This window comes from Pagrus major, chromosome 4 (genome assembly GCF_040436345.1).
Source record: "Pagrus major chromosome 4, Pma_NU_1.0".
Classification (NCBI taxonomy): Eukaryota; Metazoa; Chordata; class Actinopteri; order Spariformes; family Sparidae; genus Pagrus; species Pagrus major.
In genome coordinates this window covers 34,911,844-34,928,183 of record NC_133218.1, presented here as the reverse complement: position 1 = coordinate 34,928,183, position 16,340 = coordinate 34,911,844, and the positions used below count along the sequence as shown (strand labels likewise).

Genomic DNA, 16,340 nt, shown 5'->3' with positions numbered 1-16,340 from the left:
TAAATTTATATGAATAAATAAAGTGTGACCTCACATTCTGTTTTATCTGTTTTACACAGCGTCCCAACTTTTTTGGAAAAACTTATTTTGAAGAGTTTATGTCTGTGTAATAAGCAATAATTTGTAACTTGTTGTTAACTATTGCACCTTGATTATCAGGGTCTGAATGTAGTGACTTTTTATGTGTGTGGTAATGTATTGTGCAATTGCTATTTCTAATGTAGCAGCTTATGTATGTATTTCAGAAGGATTACAGTACTCTCTGTACTGTCTGATGACCTGAGCAGCACACTGAACTACACCCCACTGTGTTGCTGCACTGCTCACACTCCCCTGCCAGCACGCACTGCAACCCTGAAGAGGTGTGGCATTTGATATGGTGTGTCTCTTGTAGGAGGGGCAAGTCGTGTATCTGGACCGGACACCCTTCAAAAAGCGCTCCCTCTGACCTGCTCGGTCCCACTCGGCCAGGATAGTTGAGCACAGCGGAGTTACAGCAAGCCCCCCTCTCAGGACATCATGGGACTCACACACGACCCCAACTTCCAGAAGCTGCAGGACTGGTACACAGCCCATGCACTGAACCTCAACATGAGGCATATGTTTGAGGCTGACAAGGAGAGATTCAACAAACTCAGGTAGGTATCCTATTTTTATTGGCAACACTGGACAGGATGCAGATATTTTGTATGTACATAGATGAGCTGTTAGTGTGAGTAAATGACTGTGCAGCTTCATTATATATGATACTTTATACTGTGTCACCGTATCTTTGCTGATGTCTTACTGTGATCTGACAGCCTGAACCTGAAAACTGAGGATGGAGACATTCTTCTGGATTACTCCAAGAATCTCATCACCGAAGAAGTCATGAAGATGTTGGTGGATCTGGTAAACTCACTTTCATCTTGATTAACTGTAGCTTTTTTAAACGCTTGAGTAGATTTTCTTATTAGCTCCCTGATCGTACTGTTTGATTAAGAGCTGATGTGTGCAGCTGTAAAGTGGAAATCACATAAGTCCTTGCTGCAAGTTGCAAAGTGGGATCCATTCATCTGATTTATCCTGAGACAAAATACGTCTATGTGTGTGTGTTTTTAATCAGACTGGCCATCAATTTGATCCATAGCCACAATACTGTATATCATTTCATTACTTAAATATACATTTTGTATCTTTAGGCCAAGTCAAGAGGCATTGAGGCCGCCAGAGAGAAGATGTTCACTGGAGAGAAGATCAACTTCACCGAGGTGCTCATTGTTGACCGTGTGTCAGCTGTAACCTGACTTATGGCAGTGTTTACCTCTTGACCTCTATCCTGGTGTGGTGATACAACTACTGACACAGCATTCACACCATGTGACATAATGACTCTTGCACATAAGCTTGTTTTTGACTTGTTAAAACATGAACATCAAATATAGTAAATGCAACAGCTGGATATGCTTTAAGTAGCGAAAAGCAATTCTGGAGAAAGATTGATTTTTGAGTCTCATTCCTCAGAGTTCATGCTGACTGTGTCTGTGTGTTTTGTTTTCCTGGTGCTGTGTGTATGAAGGGCCGTGCTGTGCTCCACGTGGCTCTGAGGAACCGCTCCAACACTCCCATCATGGTCGGAGGCAAGGATGTGATGCCAGAGGTCAACAAAGTTCTTGAGAAGATGAAGGGCTTCTGTCACGTGAGTGAAACGCACCAACAGGAAGATGCACCAGAGTTTATGTTTTTTTCGCAGTATGAGTAAGTTTAGTAACGCTGCTTGTGAAGGTTTGATGCAGCCAACGATGATTGTGTTTATCTAACGCAGAGGGTTCGCAGCGGCGAGTGGAAGGGCTACACAGGAAAGGCCATCACAGATGTTGTCAATGTCGGCATCGGAGGATCTGACCTTGTGAGTGCAATTTATGGAAAAAGATTGTATTTCTGACTTACTTTTACAGTCACAAACATTCACCGGGTGCAGTCACAGGCTTATCTGAACTTGAACTTGAACTTGTCTGAATTGCAGGGCCCCCTGATGGTGACGGAGGCCCTGAAGCCTTACTCAAAGGGTGGACCGCGTGTGTGGTTCGTATCAAATATTGATGGAACGCACATCGCCAAAACCTTGGCACATCTGAACGCTGAGACAACCCTCTTCATCATCGCATCCAAGGTAGAGCAGATTTATTTGAAACCGCTCCAGACTTACATCTCATATCAGAGTCAGGAGAGCCTTCTGATTCATATTTCAGTTACAAAACCTTTCATGGCCAGACCAGTAAAATAAGCTTCCCCTTCAGGCAGTTGATTCTGGTCATGCTGCACACCATGAGGTGCTCTTTTGAGGCAGTTGAGCTGATGTTACATCACCTGACATTCAAGTCTGAGTGTCTTTCACATCAGCCATCCAGCCTTGGCTTGAGTGATATGGAGAGTACAGCAACAGCTAAAAGATTAACAGTTATTTCCAAAGCGATGTGCATCCATTCAGGAGACTTGTTGTTACCTCATATTTAGTGGTAAATATTTTAAAGCACATGCACAGACAATGAGCTTCTTTATATGTCTGGTGTCTCCCGATGTGTCATTCTGTACTTTAACTCTCTGGTTCCTCCTTTGCAGGCAGAACTCTTCCCAGAGTGTAGCAGCATTACATATTAACACTTGGTTATCTATGTGTTTTGTCTATCAAGACATTCACCACCCAAGAGACCATAACCAACGCTGAGTCGGCCAAAGAATGGTTCCTTGAACATGCCAAAGATGTGAGTGTGCAGCCGCCTCAGACAGCAGCAGCATTTTTTTTTTGTTTTGTTGGCTGACTGATAACATTCACTGATATCCTCTTTATGTCTCTGCAGAAAGCTGCTGTTGCCAAGCACTTTGTTGCCCTTTCTACAAACGGGGTAAGTCACAAAACTATTTACAGGTTAAACCTTCTCACTCCGTCGAGACATCTGATCCTAACTGTCCTGCTTTTTCTCCGTCTCCCCCTCAGCCCAAAGTGAAGGACTTCGGCATCGACACGGAGAACATGTTTGAGTTCTGGGATGTGAGTGCTCTTTAAAGCAGAGTGCATGCAGCAGGTCCAGTCTCCATCCACAGACTGCGATAGGGGGGCCGTAGGCAGCGGCTATAAATAAGCTAGGCTTTTGACCTGTGAAGTAGGTGGGACAGACGCTCTGGCCAGCAGCTGCTGGGTAATCAGAAGCCTCTCTCTTCAGACTCAGTTATTATTGGGAGCGACCTTCTCTCTTGCAGAGGTTACTGTAAAGGCTGGGTTGTATCAAAGGTCAGGAAGCTGAGTTTAGTTACATTGTTGGTATTTAAAGGGTAACAGCTATATTAAGGCCATTATGTCACAGAGGACATGCTGCCAGTGTTTTACACTCATTACATGTACAGAGTATACAGTATTTCTGTCATTAAGAGAAAGTTAACTGCATTGCTCATGTCAATGCTTATTGAAGATGTAAATATTTTTGTCCTCGGTGTTCAGATAGTACATCACAAAACGCTGGTGGCTTGTGGTTAATTTCATTCTGTTCCTCTTGCTGTTATCAGCACATTCTGTTGAATGCCAAGCTTGTTTCTCTTTCATTAAAAATCCACTTTTTACAAAGGTTTTTGGCACAAGGCATGAATATATTTTCTTTTTTTTCTTTTTCTTTTAGTGGGTCGGTGGTCGTTTCTCCTTGTGGTCTGCAATTGGCATGTCCATTGCCCTGCATATTGGTATGTACCCTGAAAATACACATTTTAGTTGTTATTTTTTTTACAGCAATGCAAAATTAAAATGACTTAAAGCTGCCATGTTTTAAATTTTAAAAAAATCTGACTTTGGCTCCTCCAAGCAGTACTATTAAAAAAGACCCTGTAGCAGAAATCAATGCACGTGCATCCCTCCAGTTTCAAAGATGCTAAACAGTTTAGCATATTAAATGCTGATGTTTAGCCGGTATAATGTCTGTAATGCTCAACATGCTAGAATGCTAATATCTGATAATTAACACTGAACACAAAGTATATTGCAACACAGAGAAATTTAGACCAGAAGCTGGTGCTGGATGAAAAGTCATGTCATCATCAATAATTGTTGAGACGTTTAACTCAAAACCACAAATATCAACCTCATGGTGGTGCTGCTGGAAAAGTATATGGATCACCAGAGTTGACAGTCAGACATTGTCAATCATATAGCCATAATGCTAGCATAGCTAAAATTCATCACACAGTGGCTTTAGTAAATATTAAGACATTTATTTGCTGATATCGGTGGGGGCACACACTGAAAACAATCAGTTAAAGTCTTTAATCAATATCTCATTCAGACAGTTAACTTCTCCATCTCTCTCCTCATCAGGCTTCGACAACTTTGAAAAGCTTCTTTCAGGCGCTCATTGGATGGTAGGCACTTCTCCTTCCGTTCTCTGTCTCTCTAGTGTACAAACCTCTATTCACACAAGTCTTCCTTGAAAGAAGATACAGAATGCATGAATGTAAATTAGCATCCTACCATCTGCTGCAGGACAACCACTTCCGCACTGCTCCACTGGATAAGAACGCTCCCGTCCTGCTGGCACTGCTGGGCATCTGGTACATCAACTTCTTCCACGCTGAAACCCACGCCATGCTGCCCTACGACCAGTACATGCACCGCTTCACTGCCTACTTCCAACAGGTCAGCCTCACAGGCATATGCAAGAAGAGGAGAGCAAGTATTAGTATTTAAAAAGATGATTTTGAATCTGCTAGTTCAGGTTCCTCTGTCAGCATGACAGAGACTGATAGTGACATGGTGATATTAACACAGACAGATGAGCTCAACACTGTCTGTGGCAATAGTCCACACCCATCAGAGAGAACACAATGCATGTGACAGTTCTGACAAGTGTTTGTTATCCAGGGTGACATGGAGTCAAATGGGAAGTACATCACCAATCATGGAAAACGTGTAAACTACCACACTGGGCCTATCGTGTGGGGAGAGCCAGGAACCAATGGACAGCATGCCTTCTACCAGCTCATCCATCAAGGTAACGTCACCAGATGATCGTCATTCCCCCTCATGCTGTGAATCCATTGATTACTTGTGTCACTAATGCAGTCAACTGTGTCCAACTCAGGAACGCGCATGGTGCCTTCTGACTTCCTGATCCCAGCTCAGACGCAGCATCCCATCAGACACAACCTGCACCACAAGGTATCACTGTGTTAGAAGAACGATTGGTTTAAAGAAGTGCAGTGTGTATGCAGATATAATGAAGTTTCTCACCTTCTTTAATAGTATTCCTGTTAAAATTATTATTTTTGCTGCTTTGTTGGAGGGAAGTTGTTTTAATAAAGTATTGGTTGCACCTCAGGTGCTGACCCTAAGGTCTTGTGACCTCTAAGGAATTTTGAGCCCAGAATTAATTGTGAATCAGTGACCTAAGATACTGTTGCAGTGGTGTGCAGTTAGCATGTAATTTAAGATTTTTGAGGGATCATCCTTAAAGGTCATATATTCGTCCACCGCTAGAGCCAGATGAAGTAAAAGACACAAAACCTCTGTAATCGCTCAAAAGGTGTCGCTCGGACAAGTCTGAAAGGCATTAATATGTCAACATATTGGTGTGCAACACATAGACACCATGCTGACATCTGCAGTACATCACTCACTGTGAAACACACACTGCACTGCACTGTATCTGAATGTGTGTGTGTGTGTGTTTGATGTGGCTGTAGATCCTGCTGGCCAACTTCCTGGCCCAGACCGAAGCTCTGATGAAGGGTAAGACCACTGAGGAGGCCAGGAAGGAGCTGGAGGCCAGCGGCCTGAGTGGAGAGGACCTGGAGAAAATCCTTCCACACAAAGTAAGTTGAATCATGAAACAACGTCTGACTATAGAGAACGAACGCTCTGTGCTCAGCAGCTCTCATAACAATGACAACAAACTCAACGTCAGTGTGAGGAGAGGCAGTCATCTCATGTTACTTGTGCAAATTAAATCAAGCTAGACCCCGAGGACATACTATCGACTGACCAGACTGAGAAAGCATAGGAGGTAGTGCCCCCCAGTGACCATGAATAAACATAGCTGCTGTATCCAAACCTTATTAAGAGCATTAATGATGGTGGCAATCACTAAATGGTCTGTATGACGTAATCTCTCCCCGTCTTGTTTATTTCAGGTATTCCAAGGAAACAGGCCAACCAACTCCATCATCTTCAAGAAAGTGAGCCCATTCACACTTGGAGCACTTATAGGTGAGAGTTCACAGTGTTTCTCTACACTTACAGCCATTGATATAAAACAAATAAATAAAAATGTTACTGTTACATAATCATACACATTTCATACACTCAAATACATCCATATATACATATATAAACGAATACACACGTACATACAGACAACAATAGTAATACATAGTATGTAGACAGACACAGTTACATCTTACAGACTACAGTCTATCAACTCAATTATTCATGTTAAAGACACATTATTGAAAGATTTTTCTACCTATTCCACTTTTTGTCTTTGGTCTTTTGTTGTGTTTGTTTATGTTGCATTGACGCAGCTTTCCTGACTGCTTATTTGTCTTTAAAATCTTTAAATTGAATGTCACTTCTATTTCAGACGGACGTTTTCAGATAATTCTCGCCCCGATCCGCAATCTGTCCGTTTCTTTCTTGTGTCATTGCCTCACACTATACAGCAACAACTGATATGACTACAACACAGACTGAGAAACATGTTTTGATAGATATCTTTTGATAGTCGTAAACAGTAATAATCCCACATTAAATATCAAATTAAAATTCCTAAACCAGCCTGAGTGCTACAGACAAGGTTTGGTGAGGATGCTGCACACGGTTGCATAGTAACAGTCTGTTTGTACTTGGGACATCAAACTAAGAGGTTATATTAAGTACAGCTCATTTGTGTCACCACTGAAAACCCATTAAATAAAAAATAAATAAAAAAGCCTCTCTGTAGTTAGTGTTTTTGTTGTCGCAATGATTATTCTGTCTTGCTTTGCAGCCATGTATGAGCACAAGATCTTCATCCAGGGTGTGATGTGGGAGATCAACAGTTTTGATCAGTGGGGGTAAGAATGATTTTTGTACTATACACATACGACACACTATATCCATACAGTTTATAAACCACTGTTTGTTTTGAGCAGTTTTCATTTCCTAACCTCTTTAACAAGCAGCAGCCTGCCATCATAACATACTCACGCTGTTCAGCCAAGATTTATTAAAGCCTCCAGACCTCTATTTTATATTCTGGTGGAGTTTCAAAAGTTTCCAGAAATACTAAATATGTCAGGCTGAGTTTGGGGAAAGAAATGTGAGTATAATGATCCACATGCCATCTAGAATATTTCCAGCTGGTGGAGCCATAAAACATGGAGTCTTGGGTTTGAATATTTTACTCAGTGCAGCTTCAGATGATAAGAATCTGAGAAAAATGTGCCTGACTATCTTAGTATTTGGTATGTGCCGCTTTTGCTTTAATGACAGCATGCACTCGAGCTGGCGCGGACTCCACAAGTTTGTGCAAAGCCTGATGACTCATGTTATCCCAGCATGATCTGACAGTGTTCATTTTTCAAAGATTTAACTTTTTACTCAAATTGAAAGCAGCTTTGTGACTTTGTGACCCCGCTGTACACGATGCCGAGTGTGACTGTGATTAATGTGGCTGAAACTTATCAAACCCTTCATACGCCCTTCCAGCGTCCACATTAATGGACCCATCATCTCTCTCTTGTTTTGCTTTCTGCATTATCAGAGTCGAACTGGGCAAGCAGCTGGCAAAGAAGATTGAGCCTGAGCTCAAGGACGCCGCAGAGGTTCACTCCCACGACTCCTCCACCAACGGACTCATCAACTTCCTCAAGAAGAACTTTGCCTGAGCTGCCCTGAAAACAACTTCCACTTTACTCCACATCATTATCCATCTAATCAGCTCATGAGCTGCATGGACAGGAGACTCGCAGAGGCAGCTGGTCACTCCCACGCAGTCAAACTGAGACACTCTGTATGTTTGTACTCTCATTATGAATATCGTGACTGTCTACAGCTCTGTCTTTTCTATGTTTTGTTGGTGAGGAGAGAAAGCTTTTTGTACAAGAGTGTTGTGGAAGGCAGAGTGAAGTGTGTGCTCTCACTGTCTTTCTGGAATAAATATCTTTACACAATGTCACTGTCGGCGTCTATCATACATTGTCTAATGTAAAAAAATAAACATAACACAAACAAACACAGCAGCTGTTCTTTGTGCTCTGATGCAAAAATGGCTGTCACTCTAATGATGCAGATCTTTTCAAACCTTGTGTTAGCATCACACCACTAGATGGCATCAGCGAGCCAGATTTATTTACTGGGCGCTAAAATCAGCCACCCAGTAATCGACCATTTATTCAGTGGAACAAAGGGTCAAAGGTCAGTGCATCTGCACTGTTCCTCCCCACAAATCCCCAGACTCCACCGCATCCATTTAGAGAGAAAAACAAACAGCTGGACTAAACAACATCTGGACCGCAAGCCCGGTCCTCGCTGGCACTATATTTAAACATCATTAAACATAATTGTGCTGAATGTTTCAGTGCCGTGTGCCCGAATGTGCCTGAGAATCTCTCGCACAAGCATGAAATCATGTATAATGACGGTAAGAGTGACTACAGCATCACACAACACATCATGTGGTGCTGTTAAACCACGACGCACCAAACAAGATCAAATATATTCCACCGTGTTTCGTTCCCCTCACACTCACTGCTGGGTGCCATTACAGAGTGTGTGTGAGGACAAACAGAAAGTTTCAAAAAAAAAAAAAAATCCTAGACCCCCAGACACTGCTGGGTTTTCAATGCTGTTGCCAAGCAACAATACTTTACTTCAAATCTAACTTGTGCTTTTTATCTCCAGCTCTGAAACAGGATACAGAAGAAAAAGTGAGTTTGGCTGAGGATAGAAAACCCTCCTGGTTGTCATTTTTCAGGATGTGGCAAAGATGCTCTCTCGTCATCCAGCATCCTAAAAGACACCATTTGTATCCAGACAACATGTTGACCTCTTGTAAATGGTCTCACATTTTTGACAGCTACCTGGACCCCCAACTGATGAGTTATGACCCTGACTCTGGGTCGAAGTAAACAAGCTGCAAGCAAACACAAGGAAATAACTGATTAGGCTCAGTTCATCTGAGAGCAGAATCAAACAAGCGGCATGAAAAGGATGGAAAAGGTTGCGCGTGCGTTCCTGAGATGTTTGTTGAACAATGGCGGCTGCATACCCTCACATTCCACTTCATGCTTTATTGGTCGGGCCTGTCAGTCATTTTTTTTTTTCTTCTTCTTCTCTCCGGCCTGTTAAGGAGCTGCCCCCCTGGCTCGATCAGGGGTCGCAACCTGCCCCACAGTGTGGTGGTTGCCATGGCGACGTCACCCCCTGCCACTTTGGGCTGTGCAGTCCCCAAGTTCACGGCGGTGTCAGACGGATGGGTCGGAGCAAGGGTTTGGGATTGCTCGGTTAAGACAATCTTTCGGAGAGGGGAAGGTTTTCTCCACGCAATCCGTATCATTTGTATTCATCACGAGCCACCAGTGCTGGGAGCAGTTTAGGGGGTCAGCATCCTTGCATGTAAACAAGCTCGGAAAACTCGGCCTCAGAGGAGGAGAGAGGCCTTGCAGGTCTGCAGCCACTTTTTTTTTTTTAATTCTCGCTTGAACTTGACTGGAATGCTTTTAATGTGAATTCAACCGTCCTCCCCTCCCAGGAACCTTCAGGGAACATATTCTCTTGGGCTAAACATTAGCCCTGCACACACATAGCACACAACATACTCACACCACATTTCCCATTATCAAACCCAGAGGACGGTCCCTCTTACAGTAAGTTCCCAGTCTGCACTCTGAATCTGCCTTTGACAGCAGTGACACAGAAATCCTGCGGCCTGCAAAAAAAAAAAAAAAAAAAGGAGAAAAAAAGCCATCAAGTCAGGCCCAACTTCATTTTTCCCACGACTACTGGAGTTATATAAAGATTAACTTTAGAACGTGGGCAGAGCTTGTCGTGCTGCAGCGTAGGGAGCCAGCAGCAGTCTCATGAGGCTGCAGGGGGCTCCAGCTGACCCCTTTGCTGCTCAGGCTCCATATTTATTCAGATCCCCATTAGTCAGATCCTTCTCTAAATGCATTGCTGCTGGGGACCACACAGAAAACACAACACACACGAGGACAACATGATCGAACATGATATGTTCCCATGTCACTGCACATGCTGTATATGGGACCATCTGGTGAAGGGGAAAAATGAAGCCGTGCAGCTTTCATCTCCCTGAGAAACAACCTTCAGATTATTCTTTATTTTAATGTTTTATTTGCATGCTGCATAACTGAATAATTTCTCTGAGATGTCTCTGACCTGACAGAGCAGTATGAGGTTTTCTTCAGCGGTTCATCGCTGCCAAACTGCAAGACAGCTGGGCTCGTTTGTCCTCCTGGGACTCCTCTAGGTCACTTATCTGTGCAGACTTTTGAACGCTGTGCGCCCATCGTAGGATATTTTTTTGTCTTCACTGCCTCTCCTGAGTCCACAGAAATACAGATACACTGACCGACATCTGGCTCTTATTCAGCATAGCAATGTGAGAGATTGAAAAAAAAAAAACTCCCACGCTGATTCCAGCCTCTGTTGGTGTACTGGCGACTACAGTATATCATAATGTTCACAGTTACAGTGACAGTTGCTATCTCACAATTTCCATCAAGGCTGTTTTCTTAGAGCAATGACATATTCGGTGCCAAGCAGGCGCCACCGACCGACTGTGGGGGTTTTTTGTCGCCATCAGTGGAGGAAGGATGAATTATTTTGACCTTCACAGCTGTTTAAGGCTGTTTGACGGAGGTGACTCATCTCAGTATTAATGAAAAGAAAGTTGTTTTTTTCTCTGAGAGTAATATAATAGTTTATTCAGTCTCCTAAATGAGTGAATCACCCACGTCTGCACTGTGACACAAAACAACAAGACAATTGATACGGTCTCTACAGTATCTGAATGATCTGTTATGGGTCAAAGACAGAGTTTCAATTCAGCAACTTGATCCTGCAGAAGCAACCGAGCCACGCACTGCTACACTTCAATCACAAAGCAGAATTACTTTGGGAATGCAAAGGCAGAGACAATGGATCCTACACTTCCCATGATGCAACTCGCATTAGACCTCCAGTTGTTTAACGCAACAATTTAAAGTCTCAAGTCCAATGCAAGATAATAACCCTGATGACGTCATCGAGGTTACTCCATCTTCACAAGTTCAAGGTTATGTTGCGTTGTGGGTAATGTCGGCACCAGGTTATGACAAGAAAGATGAATGCATTAAATTGAAAAGTTCTGCTGAGTTTATATTAATGCTGTCCGTCATCTAACATTGTTATAAGAGAGCAATGCTTCACTGTCGGAGTGGATGTGGGGACCTTTGTTGCGCGTCATTCCCCATTTCTCTCTCCCTTTGTTTCCTGTAATCTTTCTAATGAAGGCATACAATGCTCTCAAATGTATACAAATATGTCTGAAAATGGTGCAAGAAGCTCTAAAAAATAACTTTAAGAGGATTGATAAGGACCCCAGATTACCGCCTTCCAAACAGAAAAGTCTAAGTGGAAACAAAAATCACAAATTCTGTGTATTATCCAGAGAAATTAGGATATTGTTTCTGGTAAGCCATATTGCTTTTTAGTTTTTTAGATGTCATTTTTTAAACACTTTGAGCAAAAAAAGTCAAATTCCAAGGTTAAGTGAAAAATGTCAAGCTTGATTTTGACTGCACAAGGTGCACCATTTGATTTGAAATGCACGTTTTGTGAACTGACTCAACACTGCGATATTTCCTGTGTATTAACTTTGATTTGCTCTGCTGCTGCTGTTGCCGCAGCTCGACACATAAAACATATCACCATATTTTTCCGCCGAAAGAGCTGAAATGATGTGTTTCCGTCAACTGAGTCGAATCCCTGTAATTATGTCGTGTACGCTGGATTACTATAAATAAAACTCTGCTGTACATTGAGTGAAGAGTCAGACAAGGGGTAGCAAACAGGAGGCTGAAAATTTTTGTAACAGGAAGGAGGACAAAGTGTCAGTAACCAAAGATTCAGAGTGTATGAGGTAATCCTGTGGCGAGCATATTTTCACTCATTTCCTGGCAGTGGAGGGGACCTGTGTGCTCCAGAGGGAAGGTGTTCCTTTGTGCCGTGTAACAGAGCTCACCTCACAGCCGATCCCCCCGAGGCTCTGCTACCTCTGCACAACACACACACACACACACACACACACACACACACACACACACACACACACACACACAGCTCCCTGAGTCACAGGGTGGAACCCTCACACACATAAAGGGCGCTTTGTGCCCCAACTCATGGAGCTGACAACCAACACCAGAGAGAGCTCCTCACACTGAACACCACTGTTCAGCCAACAGGAGAGCTCAGTAAGTGGGCAGACAGCGCTTTCATGTTACACCCACACAAAATGTAGCTCCATCTCTGACTATCTGTGTATCAGTGGCTTATAAATGAGCTGCACCTACTGTAATTGAAATGTGAGACTGAAAGGGTGAAGGGGATGTGCATGTTTTGCAGTTTTCCTTTGCAAGTTTTGTCCTCAGTGCAGGTGCAGGATCTGTGAAAGTGTCTTTAATCATTTTCCCTTTTCCTTCCTTTCTGAAAGTCGTACAGTCATATCCATGAGCCTCGCTCTCAACCGTAACAGAAAGGAGAGGATGACTTGATTCCCCCAGGCAGCAGTAAATTAGCAAGCAAGTAGTAGCCTTAAAAAATGTGACTTCTTCTGCTGCTGACACCCACCCACTCACCTGCAGGATCTGCAGAGAAATGACAGCAGCACTGCCTGTAACATGTTCCTGTATTTTCAATCTGGACAGCCATCCTCACACATTCATTGTTATTTAACATTAAGATTTAAAGCTGCTATAATCAATATTTTGATATGAACAGTGGTTTAAATACCCAATGTAAAAGAGTTGCAAGTCTGTTGTAGTGATGAACCCACAGAGAATTATCATCAAATGCTGCAGTTCCCCTCAGCTTAACTGAGCATTTTAGTGCCTTTCAGTCCATTCTTTTGGTTTAATGGCGCACAACTTTACCGTTTTTTACTTTCACCACTCTCTGAAGTGTTGTTTTCAGCTGCAGGAGACAGCTGTTTTAAGCTAAAAGCTCAGATAAAAGCTGTGTGCAAGCTGTCCAGAAACAAACATAGAAAGACAGAGTTAGCGGCTAGCGCAGCGGAGCATTTAAAGTCAGATACATTTTTTTAAGAAGGTAGTGAGACTAAAAAAGGGAGCGAAAAAAAACTAGAATTTTGACTTATATTTTGACTACATATTTCTAGAGAGAAGTCGTTGCTTCTTCAGATGAAGCCAAGATTTTTGGGAATGGCATCATAGTAGCATCTACGGCTACACTGGCTTCAGCCCCCAGCTGATTAACACCTTGTTGCACTGCCCCCAAGTGGCTAAAAAACAATAGTTAACGTGGTTTTAAGGATGTGATTACACTGTTTACACACAGTCCACATTGAAAGCTGTTGGAGATATTTGTTTGTTGTTAGTTTTGGTTGTTATTTTTGCTAATAACAAGTAGTATTTTTGTTGAATTATTCTAGATGTTTGCTTTATTTAGAGTTTTCATTTTCTTTTGCTCATTATTTGTATTTCCATCTTTAGCATGTTCAGTTTTGTCTAGTTAGTATCTTGTTTTGTTTTTGTTTTATTTAGGGTAACACTGTGAGCACGGAGGTTATATAGGCAGAAAGATTTTGCCCGTGTACATCACAAGCCCATTGTGCAGCAGTGGCCCTTCGATTTTTATTTTGAAGTTTGATTTAAAGTTTGATTTAGATTATTTGACAAATGGCCGCCACAAAAGCCAAGAGTCATCCTACAAAAAGTTTAAAGCATGCCGGGCAGCACTGAATCCTATAGATGAGCTCAGTTTTGGTTTGAACTCCAGCGTAGGAAATGTCGACAGGATGAAAACTAATAAATGTGTTTCATCACCGCTCTTCAGGCCTTTTTCATTTTCCCACGGATCCACGTGTCATTCTGATACGAGAGTATGAAGCCACTGCAGTTCATTACCATCTCCTGAAACAAAGACATACTTTAATTAAACTACCGTTAACATGACAACGTGCACGTTGTCGTTAACATGACAACCTGCTGATGATGCACAAAAATATCTCTACAGCTACAAAACCATTTCACACATTCACAAACTTACAGGTTTAAACATTCAGATACGTGCGTGCAATTTTCTTTCCGCAGGCCCACAAAAGCCGGTGAATATTATTTGTAAACATCATTTCACAAGCTCAGAATATTAATGAGCCTTGTTTGCTTGTTTGCTTCCATGGTTATTTATTAATTTCAAGTCAAAAGTGCTTTATGAAGCATTTTCACACACTGCCCTGTGCTCTACTGTCTGCCTCCTCCGTGAGGATGATGTATACTGTGATATTAATTAACTTGGTTGCGTAATGACCAAATGTAATTAAAGGAGATGAAAAAATAATTGGACTCAATTATTTATAGTATGGCCAAATTAATAAAGTGAAATAAATAATGTTCGAGCGTCTCTGTCAACCCTAAACCCTCTGTGATGACATGTTTTATGGATGTGATCTATTCAGTTAAAGTCTTTGGAAGAAGATTCACACTTTCATGTTTGACATTAGGACCAAACCTCCTGTCATCAACCCACTTTATGCTCCAATTAGCCCAAATATTACACAATACAGCACCACAGGGGTGCAGTCTCCTCATTTATCTCAACAGTGATCCAACAGTTTTACACGAGTTGTAAAACCTGTGAGCAGTTTAAAGCCCGTCGTTAAATGAAACAGGGAACAGGAGACAACTTTTAAAACTGTGAATTAAGTTACAGTCGCTCATGTCTTGAAGGTTTCTCCCAAAAAATACTCCACGGACCTCCCCTCAGTATCAGCTCATCAGGCCTGTGTGGTATTTCCAGGAATGTTTATGTGTTGGAGCAGTTTACCAAAAGCGTCAGTACCAAGGGAGCTGACTCAGTGGCTGCGTTCCCGCCGGTCGCTCTTTATCTTCTCAGACTATCATGTTTGTCAATCGTCTCTTTTCCGTCATAGTTTATTGGCTTTTTAGGATAAACCATTTCTGATGCTCACATCTCCTCCAGGCTTCATGTTATCTGACCATCAGAGACTCCAGACTGCGTCCCAGGGAGGGAGAGTCCATCACAACACACGATTCAACTCAGCGTTGCGTGCTTGGATGTAATTAAACAGCAGTATTTCACTAACTGTATGACAATGAGCGCACACTTAATGTCGCTAATTATGATTTGGGAAAGTTTGTATTGTAGTTTTTAATTAACAGTTGTTTATCGTTTCATGATGTGGGCGTTCAGGGAGCCGTCTGAGAACGCTGGCTGTCGTTAACTGCTACATAAATAAACTTGACTTTGACGAGAGTGAACTGCAGTTTGGAGCCAGAGCGGTCCGACCGTAATCCATCGACCCCAGGATGGTCGTATCAGGGAGACGTGTCAGCAGGAGGCATTAAGAGCTTCAGCGCAATTAGAGAGAGAGAGTGAAGGAATTTGACTGCTTATAAAGTTGGGTTGTTTCACCATTAAAGGTGCATTACGTAGAAATTTTATTCAGAAGAGAAAGTTTTGCCTAAACAAACTAAATAAACAAACTCTCTTTGTTTTCATGACTGACCTTAAAGGACAACACAACGTCATACTGTTTTGCTTTGTTTATATGTGGCGGACCCTGCCACCTTTCTAGCTTCAAACAGTGTTCTGGGGACCTTATTTTCCTCTGAGAACAGCTTGTTTATTCACTTGTGGAAAATGAATAAGTAAGAGTTTGTATTATTACTTATCGATATTGTAAACACTACAATTTTCAGTTTGAATTTCTTCTCTAACACCACAAAGTGCCTCTTTAACAGAAAGTTAGAGGTCAAATAAATGCATTTGAGATTTGGGAAAACCACTTTCGTGTGGTCAACTCCAAAACTGTTCTTGGATCGTCTCCACATGTTTTTCCTGTCCGTAACTTCGACTTTTACTTTCATTACAATACTTTCGATGCAGCACCAGTTTCATTTCAAATGAATAGTAGAAGTGGAGAGAAACAATCATACACAATGCAATTATCTTCCTATTGTTAAAATGTTGTAATATATTTAGCGTCATCTCAGTGGTATGAACTGTGGTTTAATAAATGCTTTGAACGTTACAGTGTTACTGTAGATTACTGTATGAATACATTGTACTTATGTATGAA

At 42.1% G+C, this 16,340-nt stretch overlaps 1 protein-coding gene across 1 annotated transcript; it reads left to right on the top strand.

The window, feature by feature from the left end:
• Positions 1–458: 458 nt before the first annotated feature.
• On the top strand, positions 459–8,177 carry gpib (glucose-6-phosphate isomerase b). The gene is made up of 18 exons (XM_073463802.1): positions 459–638; positions 801–891; positions 1,182–1,250; positions 1,559–1,678; positions 1,805–1,888; positions 2,006–2,152; positions 2,673–2,744; positions 2,841–2,885; positions 2,978–3,031; positions 3,654–3,714; positions 4,343–4,386; positions 4,508–4,660; positions 4,886–5,015; positions 5,106–5,182; positions 5,707–5,835; positions 6,154–6,229; positions 7,008–7,074; positions 7,764–8,177. The coding sequence occupies exons 1-18, from the start codon at positions 520–522 to the stop codon at positions 7,885–7,887; spliced, it is 1,662 nt and encodes a 553-aa protein (XP_073319903.1). The 5' UTR covers positions 459–519; the 3' UTR covers positions 7,888–8,177.
• Positions 8,178–16,340: the final 8,163 nt, after the last annotated feature.

What these genes read in the sequence shown, in the direction of transcription:
- gpib (XM_073463802.1), top strand. Translation starts at nt 520, where the DNA reads ATGGGACTCACACACGACCCCAACTTCCAGAAGCTGCAGGACTGGTAC. An exon ending in AGAAGATCAACTTCACCGAG is followed by an intron (nt 1,251 to 1,558) that starts GTGCTCATTGTT and finishes GTGTGTATGAAG; the next exon opens with GGCCGTGCTGTGCTCCACGT. An exon ending in TTTCAGGCGCTCATTGGATG is followed by an intron (nt 4,387 to 4,507) that starts GTAGGCACTTCT and finishes CATCTGCTGCAG; the next exon opens with GACAACCACTTCCGCACTGC.